The sequence below is a fragment of the Glycine soja genome, chromosome 16 (assembly GCF_004193775.1).
Source record: "Glycine soja cultivar W05 chromosome 16, ASM419377v2, whole genome shotgun sequence".
In the NCBI taxonomy this organism is placed as follows: domain Eukaryota; kingdom Viridiplantae; phylum Streptophyta; class Magnoliopsida; order Fabales; family Fabaceae; genus Glycine; species Glycine soja.
Window position 1 is genome coordinate 6,378,449 of NC_041017.1, and position 11,479 is coordinate 6,389,927.

At 30.9% G+C, this 11,479-nt stretch overlaps 1 protein-coding gene across 1 annotated transcript; it reads right to left on the minus strand.

The window, feature by feature from the left end:
• Positions 1–4,805: 4,805 nt before the first annotated feature.
• Positions 4,806–8,767, minus strand: LOC114391008 (MDIS1-interacting receptor like kinase 2-like). The gene is made up of 2 exons (XM_028351994.1): positions 5,372–8,767; positions 4,806–5,232 (listed from the first exon to the last, which is right to left on the minus strand). The coding sequence occupies exons 1-2, from the start codon at positions 8,631–8,633 to the stop codon at positions 4,898–4,900; spliced, it is 3,597 nt and encodes a 1,198-aa protein (XP_028207795.1). The 5' UTR covers positions 8,634–8,767; the 3' UTR covers positions 4,806–4,897.
• Positions 8,768–11,479: the final 2,712 nt, after the last annotated feature.

An 11,479-nucleotide genomic window follows, 5' to 3' on the forward strand; every position in this document is an offset into this window, starting at 1 on the left:
TTCTGAATTCTCACAGTTGGGAATTACGAAAACATATCGGAACTGAGAGTAATACCCTTCACATTGTAACTTTTCTTTTCCCACAGAAACTCAGAGCTATCTCGGTAAAACTACGATCCCGAACTTGTTAACCCTTGGGTTGTTGGTAGATTTTTATATGTGGTTCGTGATTCATTTCTGCATGTTTTCACTGTTGGGATTTGCAAAATAATGTCTATTGAGGGAGAAAGATGCATCGCATGTAGGACCATAGAATGGAGGCTTCAATCCCTTCTCCTTCTCTCTAACGTTTGGGAACCCTAATAGAGAAATCGGAGGAAGAGCTCTAGAGAGCACCAGAAACACCACAATTGATAACTGAGAACGCTTGAGCGACTACATCGAGATAAGGGATGAGTTATTCACAAATGGAGATTAGTGAGAACATGTATAGGGATCCTTAGAGTATCAATTAGAATGGATTTTGGGGTGTTTCTACAATTTGTATTTTATCCTTATAATTATAACTGTGAATTATATATGTTTGATGAACTAGTTGATGTCCCAATGAAAAACTACTGTGAAATTGATGTGTTCTTGTGTTGAGTGTGAACCCTATAAATTGAACTTTTGTCTAATTAGCGTGAATTAATAAAATTAAGTAAGTAGAGGTTTAGCGTAAGAGGGAGTGAGATATTCATTTTGTATTTTCTCTTTTTCATGCTTTTTAGTTTTTTTTATAGTTTAAAATTAATATTATATTTGAAATTGACCAAAGATTTCTAGTAGACTGTGTGTTGTATTCTTAGATAATAATATAAATTCATGTATACTTATATAAACGGGAAAGTGTTCATATAATTATTTAGAATTGGTACATTGAAAGCTTACTTTAAAATTCATGACCCAATATGATGTATGTTGCTGATTTTATATATAAAAATTTAACTATATATTTATTTATATTAATATTTTATGTAAATAATATTGTAGTGTTGTTATAGTGTGATTCCAAAAATTATTCAAGTGTTGGAATTTGAGAATATTATGGTTAGATTTGAATTACATGTGTATTGAGATGTGTGTATTGAGTTGTGAATTGTGAATTATACAATAACCCAATCAATGTTGATATTGAGAAAAGTGTTGATGCATAGTGTTAAAGAGAAAGTGTAGGTTTCCTATTTAGGAATCAGTGTTAAATTGTAGCGCAATGTGTTAAACACATTTGAAACACGAGTGTGAGGTCGTGGATATTATATAATTCATGAGCAGTGTTTATAAATGGAATATGTGATGAATTGTGAAATAACATGTTGCTTTGAGATTATAGTATTGTTATTGAGATTGAGTATAAGTATAAAGTTGAACATGTGTTAATTTGTGAGATACGTGTAAACATGTGATGGTGGATTGTGACACTATGATATGTAAAATTGTGAATGAGTTTTGGTTGTGAATAAGTGTGTGGTTAACACTTGATGTGACATTACTTGTGTTGTAAGCTAAGAATTGTACAATAATCTGACTAGGGTTATCTTAAGAAAAGTGTTGATGCACAATGTTAAAGAGAAAGCGTAGGTTTCTTATTTAGGAACCAATGTTAAATTGTAGCGCAATTGTGTTAAACGTGTTTAAAACATGAGTGTAAGGTCGTGGATATTATATAATTCATTAGCAGTGTCTGCATGCAAAAAATTATTTTAGGGGTTAAACCTGAATCAGGAGGGAGAGACCCTGACGGACTCTTTGGAGTGTAGGCCTTGGGGGTCACCCGGTTTGAGTGCTCCTTTAAGCCTGTGCCGATCCCGCATGGTTGGAGCATTCTCATAAAACAGTGTGACCCTGACTAGTCTCCCTATGATTTTACTTAGTGAGAGTGACCTGACATACCCATTGTGTGGTGTGTCTTGTTATGTACTCCTAAGCGTCATAGGGTGGTTTTTCACTGACATGGTACCACATTGCATATAGGTTTGAGTCTTAGCATAACTGTTGCATACGCTTGCTAATTATTTATTATGAAATTGATGTGTTATTATGTCTTGATCGGAGTGTGTGATTCTTGTGTAATGTGATTGATGATTGAAAAGTGAATTTTGAATGACAAAGTGATTGAATTACGTGAGTTATGTTTAAGTAAGTTTTATTTTATTTATATGATATGTATATCTAGTTGTCTTGCTTCTCTATTAGTTAGGAATGTGATAACTCACTCTCCGTGTTGTTTGTATTTGGATCCTATGATGATCTTAAACTTTGTGTTCGAGGGAACATATGATTAGATGAATTGCTTTAAGAAACCTTGTGCTGAAAGACGTCAGGACACAATGCTCTGATAAGATGTGACATTGGAGCATAATAGTCTATTTTATTTTACCTCACTGATTTAACAAAATATTTTTTTTTATAAATTTTGACGGCCTTATTTTGAGTCGAATATATTTTTAATAAGTTTTATTTGATAATAGTGAAGTGAATATGAACATTTTATCCACGTGAATTTGTTTACTAATATTTTTATATGTTTTATTTATTTATACATATGTCGAGGTTAAGGGTGTCACATTGGTCAGGATACCACATTTTTCTTCTAGAACACATGATATCTAGGCAATTCTAAAAGTATGAAACAATTTTAAATAGACTTTTGAAGAACCTTATAGTTAAATACACTTTGACCAATTTTAAAGAATAAAAGTATGACACAATATATAAACTCGAGAATGTCATTCTGTTAGCCTATTTTAATTCCAAATTATAATATTAATTCCAAACTATATATAAAAAAAAACCCTAAAAAGCAAGAAAAGGGAAAAAATTACAAAATCAGTATCTCAATCCCTCTTATAGTAAATATTTCCTTTTTTAATTTCATCAATTCACACTAATTAGAAAAATACTCACTTTCTAGGGTTCATACTCAACATAAAAACACATCAATTTCACATCAGAACACCAATTAGTCTGTCAAACATATATAATTCACAGTTATAGTTGTAAACATAGAATCAAAATTTCATAAACACCCCAAAATTCATCTTAATTGATCTTTTAAGGATCCCTACACATGTTCTCACTACTCTCAATGGTTAACAAGTCAGGGATTATAGTTTTACTAGAAAAGGGAACGATCTAAAAGGAAGAGAGAGCGTAGAAACATCTTAATATAAGTACTGACCTAATAAGTTTTTATTTATAGCTAAGATGCTCTGATCATATTATTTACTTTATTTTTTTTTATTTTATTATTTTATAAAAATAAACTATATTTTCTTATTATGAAATGAATAAATATAATATTCTTTTTATTTTCTAAAAACACATTTATTTTATTTACCTTAAAACCATTATTTTAATTAATAAAATTATTTCTCCTTATTTTAAATTAAAAATTTCATTATTTTTCTAAAACTTTATTTATTTTTAAATAAAAGACTTTTTCATTTATTTTAAAAAATGGAATGTTAATGTGACTTTTGAGTAGTTAGTACAAGGCTCTATCTAACTAAGCTAATAGGCCAATTATGTTATAAAATAATTAATGTCTTTACATATAACACTAAAATTTCTAATATATATTTAATGCGCATACAAATTTAAATAATAAATTTAGTGACAATTAATTTTGATCTAATAATTAATTTTTTTACATATATGAATTGTAAATGAAAACTATGATTTCTATTTAAAATATATATATATATATACACTATTAGATCAAAATACATTAGTAGATTTATGTTAATAATGTATTTTTTACATATATAATTTTTTTTATTAAATCTATGATTTTTATTTACAATTTATATATGTAAACAAATTAATTATTAGATCAAAATTAATTGTCACAAAATTTATTATGTAAATTTATATATGCATTAAGTATACATGAAAATTTTTAGTGTTATTTAGCGACATTAATTTATTTTTAATATAATTGACTTATTAGCTCAATTCGTTAGACCTATTAGTTCAGTTGGTTAGAGCATCATACTAACAATGTCTTTAAACCAATTACGAAGAGGCAATATGAGAATTACAATGTTGTGTTGGGTATACTAGAAAAGCAAATGGTGCACGTAGCAATTCCCAAACCAATAATGTTTTGTGTTGGACTTTTATGGACTTTGGTATATTTTGGGTTTTTTTAATTGTAATCCATAGCCCAAGTATATCAACACACTTTCATAGGAACTAGGGTTATCAGAAATTAAATGTAGAAGCAGTTTTCTTTAAGCTTTCCTTTATCGTCCCCTTGCAATTTATCTTTTTTAGTCTGGTTAGCAGCAGAGTCTATCAATCTAAATGTGGAATGCTATTCAGTTATTTAAGACTAGACCACTCTAGAGGATAAGACCCCAACATCGTAGTTATAAAAATACATTATTATGGGTCATATGTAAAGGTGATTCTCACAAAATGTTTCTCATGCTGGTGTTGGGAGCATAACAGATTTTTCTTCTAGAACCCATGATATCTAGGCAATTCTATCATGAGCATAATGCTTTACGTAAAACATCCAATCAAAAACTCAAGATAAAATTGAAATAATTTCAGTTCAAGCTTCCTTATAAGTAGTTCATGCATTTTCCTATACTTTGCTGACTTGTCGTTAATTTTAAATTAATTGAAGGAAAGGGAACAATTGATTTGAATTATTATATTTTCTGAAACAAAAAATAACACTATATTTGTTTCCTTTATTTTGATAGGAAAAAAATAAGGCTTACAAATGTTATCATTAATAATTTGGTTAAGGTATCTAAAGTTCAGAAACCCAAAAAACTAAAATAAAATGACCTACAATATAAAAAAAAAAAAAAAAGATACAATACAAAAATAGAAAAGAACAATTACAACTCAAGCATGTTTATTAAGTTCAATCTTTCAGCTATATATAAGTGACAATGTAGAGCTAATCCATTGAAGAGGAGCTTGACATTACCAGCTCATTGGCAACCTGCTCCATGGTAGGGCGAGATCGTGGACTTTCAGTCAAGCAGGCCATTGCTATCTTTGCAATTGATGCCACTTCCTTACCAATTGGCTTTGTTGGATGAGGGAGACGTTGGTCCAACTTATCCATCAATGCCATGTGATCGAGTCTTGAGGCCTCAAGAGTAGATGGAGATGATCCCAACAAAGAAGATATAACATCACCAGGGTGCTTCCCAAAAAGTATTTCCCATGCTAGGACCCCAAAACTATACACGTCACATTTCTCATTCACCTCCATTGTGTATGCAAGTTCTGTAACAAAATAAAATAAAGTGCTATCATACGCAAAATAGGATTCTAGTGACAAAGGCAAAATGTGGACAATTGTGACTAAGAAAGGCAAACTAAAAAATATGATATCCTCAATTTAGTATAAAGAAAGGTAATTAACCTGGAGCAGCATATCCAAAGGTTCCTACGAATGAGGTCCAATTGGATGAATCTGGATTAAGAAACTTGGCTGTTCCAAAGTCTGAGACATGAGCTACATATTCGGAATCCAAAAGAACATTCTTGCTTGATATATCACGATGAACAATTCGAGGTGAGCATTCATGGTGCATATAGAACAAAGCATTTGCTACATCTTTAACAACATTCACCCTCTTATACCAATCAAATGCCATTGCTTGTCCATCATCCTTCAGAGTCTTCTCGACACTGCCATTCTCCAGGAATTCACACACCAAAAATGAGAATTGTGAATGTGAACAAAACCCATATAACTTTACAATGTTACGATGTCGAATTTCTGTCAAAGCTTGGATCTCACATGTGAAAGCTTTCAGATTGAGCATCTCTCCATTTGGAACTGAATGGAGTTTCTTCACAGCAACAACTTGACCTGTAGGCAGCACTGCTTTGTAAACACATCCTTGCCCTCCAACACCAATGAGATGTTTGTCGTCAAAATCTTCTGTGGCTTCAATAATATTCTCGAATACCATTTTGCCATCAAAACTCCATATTGCAAATATGTTAGGAGTTTGTATACTTGTAGCCTGGTCTTCTTTGTTCGTTGAGGTTTGGCATAAATGATACGAGACTCCGAAAGCAAATAATGCCAGTATTAGAATGCCCAAAGTAAGGGGTAAAATTACTATCATATGATTATGAGATTTCCCACTTGATGTTGAGCAAGGCTCCAAGCCAGTGACATTGCCACACAAGCCTTTATTATTTCTCAATGCTTCAATTTTAGCATTGTGGAAGGCTAGAATGTTTGGAAGTGGACCCTCAAACTGGTTGTATGATATATCAATAGATGTCAAGCTCGTCATATCATCGAAGCTAGAGAGATTACCTGAAAGATTATTGTGAGAGAGATTCAGTGTTTCTAAGCTTTTTAATTCTCCAAACATTGAAGGTATTGTTCCTCTCAATGAATTTCCACCAAGATCAAGACTCGTAAGAGATTTCAGTTTGCCAAGCTCTGAAGGAATATTTCCCTGAAAATTATTTTGGCTCAGACTCATGTTCAATAAATTGAGCAAATTTCCTAGTTGTTTTGGGATTAAGCCAGACAACTTATTTGATCCAAGCTTCAAAAATTGAAGTTTCTGCATTGATGCTATTTCTTTGGGAACATTTCCTGTAAGATTATTGTTGTTGAGTGAGAGATCAAACAAGGGCAAGTTACATAAATCATGTGGAATGTTTCCTGTAAGATGGTTTGAGGACAGGTGAAGTCGTTGTAATTTGGTTGCCCCGGCTAGTTCGGGTGGTATCACACCTGATAAATTATTGTTGGAGATCATGAGGCTTGTGAGGCTACGAAACTTTCCCCAGTTAGGTGAAAGTTGACCATAAAAGTTATTGTCACTCAAATCGATGTAGTCCAAATTTGGAAGTACACCAAAAGCATCTGTTATATCCCCAGTTAGCTGGTTTTTCTGAAGCCTCACTCTTATAAGGCTGGAGCAATTCGTCAAACTCACTGGAATTGGGCCTATGAAGTTGTTATTATCAGCGGAAAAATTTTTCAACGTTCCACCAATGCAAATGTTTTGAGGTAAATGGCCTATAAAATTATTGTCAGCTAGCTGCAAATTTTCCAGAGCAGGAAGCATGCTCATTTCTATTGGAATCTTGCCACCAAGTTCATTTCCAAAAAATGTTAATTTCCTGACATTTGATAAATTTCTAATAGTTGAAGGAATTGATCCAGTGAGTTTATTTCCATCAAGGTAAATGGTTTTCAAATTGACCAAATTGCCTATGGAAGCTGGGATTGGTCCAGTGAGCTCATTTGAGTATAAAGATAATACACTAAGCTTTGACAAATTTCCAATAATGGAAGCAATTGATCCAGAGAGTTTATTTTCATGAAGGAGCATGGAGTCCAAATTGATCAAATTGCCTATGGAAGCTGGGATTGTTCCAGAGAGGCTGTTGCCCGACAGTTGGATAGTGGAAAGTGAATGGAGATTTCCCACTCCATCAGGAATAGAACCAGATAAACTGTTAGCATAAAAGTAAAGATAATATAAATTGCTCAAGTTTCCAATTGTAGAGGGGATTTCACCAGAGAGAAAGTTATCAGACAAATCAAGTGTACCAAGTTGTTTCAAAAAACCAATTTGAGGAGGAATGAAGCCATAAAGATTATTATTTCCGAGATCTAGAATCTGGAGGTTAACCAACTTCCCAATTTCTTCGGGCATGGAGCCAGACAAGCCACTTTTCGACATACGAAGAATCTTTAGGTTCCTTAACTTCCCAATATCACGAGGAATAGACCCGCTGAAACTGGATTGGCTCATGTCAAGCCATGTTAGATTCCTCAGCATCCAAATTTCTTTGGGAATGGAGCCAGAAAGCCCACTTTTCCAAAGCCAGAGAGTCTCGATGCTCCTCAAATTCGCAATTTCTTTGGGGATGGAACCATTGAAGTTATTATCAGCAAATGACAAATGCTTTAGGTTCATATGCCAAATTCTCAGTGGAATGTTGCCAGAAAGGTCGTTGCTTTCGACATCTAGATGAGACAAATTGCATAACTTTTCTATTGAGATTGGGATAGTCCCTGAGATATTGGACCGAGGAATATCAAGTATTCTCAGATTCATCAATCTACCTATTTCTTGAGGAAGGGATCCAGTGAAATTATTATCACCTATGCGCAATGTATGAAGACCAACCAAGTGTACTATTTCAGAAGGAATAGTACCAGAGAGATCATTGTCAGAAAGATTAAGAAACAAGAGTTTGGAGAGATTACCAATGGTATTGGGAATGCTACCAAAGAGGTTATTAGTGGACAAGTCAAGAGTGTTGAGATTGGATAAGGAACCAATTTGAGGAGGAATAGTTCCATTCAAGGAGTTGTGACTCATATTTAGAGTGAGAATGTTTGGAAGTAATGAGAAGTTGAGATTTTGAAGCGTACCTCTTAATCCAACATTTGTAAGATTTATGTTGGAAACAGAATTGAACTCATCACATGCAATTCCGAGCCAAATGGAAGGATTGTTGCCACTCCATGAAGAGAGAGAAGCACGACTTTGGTTGTCAAGGCTGGATTTCCACTTCAACAAAGCATTTGCTTCTGAAGCAATCTCAGAAGAAGCAGCAAATGCACAGAAGTACATCACAAGAAGCAGCAAAAGTGGTTGGAGCTTCATGGACAGAAGCGTTGGAATTATGAACACCATGAGGAAATTTTGAGGAAGGATTCAATCACAGATTGTCTGATACAATCAAATGCAGGAGAAGTACTTACAAGCAATTCATGGGATATGCATACTTATATGCAAAACATCATGAAACACGAACCAGAGTCAAGAAATATTGTACTTTTCTTTCGTTGAAGTCAAGAGATATTTTACTGTATCTACATAAATATATGTTACAGCTTGGTTCAAAATAGAAAAGTTTTACACCTTTAATCTCCAACCTTTTGCAACTGTGCTTTCGAAGCTATCCTTTTTATTTTAAGCTTTTGACGTTTTTTAAAACATAATTCAATAATTATAATTTTTTATAAAACATTTATTTTGAGTTAAAAATAAGCCCGTGTTTTTTGGTATAGATTTTTTTGTCTAACAATAGATATTCTTTAATGAAAGTTATGTTCTTCAAGTCAAATACCATAATTATGAATAATCAGAAGTTAAACTTGAAACTACTACTTAAGCTTGAACAACTCACATTAATTGATTCACATATTTACTCACTTTTTTTTTTAACACTATGAACATTAAATCATCATGATAATTTTTATATTAAAAAGTTGAAGATCTCACATCAACTAAAAATATAATGAAAATATAATATATAACTGAAAAGTAATCATAATCTTATAAGTTGATTTTATAAGATTAAGTTAGGCTTATATTTAAATTGTAAGAGTAAATTAGAATTTTTGTCCATTATCTATATTTTAAGTTTTAATTTAATTAGTTCATTAAATTTAAAATTTTTTACTTTAGTTTAGACCATTAAAATTTCTCTTTGTTAAACAAGTTTGGTGACATGAATAAATTGTAAGAGATATTATATGGGCTAAAATTGACATTGTTAGTGTAAAAAACAAATTTGGTCTAACCCATGTGATAGACTAAAAGGAAACTTTTGAAGTACAAAATCCCAAACTAAAACTTAAAATATAGATAAGAATCCAATATTTAAAAAAAAAAACTTTTTTTTTGCTTTTCTCTCTTGGTTGAGAATTATTTTGGTTGGTTATTTTTTGTGGTTTTTCTTGTTCTAATTATGTTTTTTATTCATAAAACTCAAATGTGAGACATTAATTATTTAAGGGAATAAGAGAAATAGTGTAATACCACTTAAATCAATAACTTATAGGTAAGTGAAACATTTTCTATATTACTTTTTTATATTTTCCATTTATATTTCTATTGCAGATTAATTACAATTTAATTTCAGTTGCACATATATGATTATCGTACTTCACAAAATCAAAATTAAAATTTACTTTTAAATTATTATCTTTTAATTATGACCAATTAATTTAGGAAATAAATGTTAGGAAACATTAATCAATAATATTTACATTCCAAATGGTTTTTTCTTATTTAAAATAATTAAATTTCAAATTATCCTTGAGAAACTTTAAATAAAATATTTATAACTAATTTTTATTTCTAATGAACATAATAGAACCTTTTTCAGGGCAACATAATAGAACTTTAAATTAAATATAATTCTTATTTTCTGGTATTGTGATTATATGATCTTAATAATAAGCTTTATATATTATATAAGTCTTAAAAAAATGCTGCTAAAAAATATATATAAGTTTTATAAAAACAAATTACTGTAATAAAGTTATGTATTATTAAATATATAATTTAGAAAAAAAATATTAATTTGTTGCAGTCCCTTATACATTTTAATTATATTAAATCATTTAAATGTTATAATATTGAAAACTAATTAGGATGAAGAATGAAGAGAAGCGATAAATTCATAATATGGAAGTAATTAACGTGAGAAAGAAAATATCAAACAAGACAGCCGATCAGTGGGGTCAATAGAAGTCTAGCTTGGTATGTTGCACGCGTTTACTTTACAAAACTGTTACTGTTAGCAAGCAGAAATTTCCATACTGTAATAATGCATGGGCAAATTTCAAACTTCCACATAACCATTTATGTAACACTGTAATTTTTTTTAAGGTAAAATTATAAAATTGGTCTCTTACTTTATCTCTAATTTCAAGTTTGATTTCTTAGTTTTTTAACTCACAAATTTGGTCATCCTATTTTCTAAAATCGTGCATGATTGGTTCACCTGGTCATAATTATATGTTTAAGGTTACAAAGAAATGTTGACTACTACGTGTCACGTTCTTATTAAATGATGACTGTTATGTGTCATATTCTGATTGGTCAATGAAAACAACAATGTATTTCATCTTTCATGGAATTTATATCTAATCAGAATATGACATGTGACAGTCATCATCCAACAGTAACTTGACATGTGACAATCAACGTCATTGACTAACGGTCAAAGTTCAATTGTGGCATGAGAGACCAACATTGCATGATTTTATAAAATAGAAGGGTCAAATTCATGAATTAAAAAATTGGGAGACCAAATCCAAAACTAGAGATAAAGTGAGAGATCAATTTTATAATTTTGCCTTTTTTTAACAACTTTTTAAATTAAAATATAAAAGAAATTTAATTTAATTTATGCTATAAATCATTGAGTTTTAAAAATATAATAAGTTTAATTATGTGTTTTAGATGAGCTTAGTTGTTTCTTTTGTATATGAGTGTAATTAAGAGTTGCACTTTTGATACAAGTGGAGGGGAGTTACTATAGATCTCATGTAAATTGTTATAGATTCCTAACTATCAAAGTGGTTGAGAATTTTTTATTTATTTTAAAATTACTCTCATTGAATAAAATATACATGATGATTCCATTATATATTATTTTTCACATCCTTTTGTTGCAAGAGAAGCGGGATTCTATTATTATATTTTTTGGCACCTCCATTAATATAGTCTTTCTTCTTAATTATGTT

Bases quoted from the DNA above. Each gene is read 5' to 3' on its own strand.
- LOC114391008 (XM_028351994.1), bottom strand. From the start codon at position 8,633: ATGGTGTTCATAATTCCAACGCTTCTGTCCATGAAGCTCCAACCACTT. The intron at 5,233-5,371 runs GTTAATTACCTT...ATTTTGTTACAG, and splicing joins CTTTGGATATGCTGCTCCAG to AACTTGCATACACAATGGAG.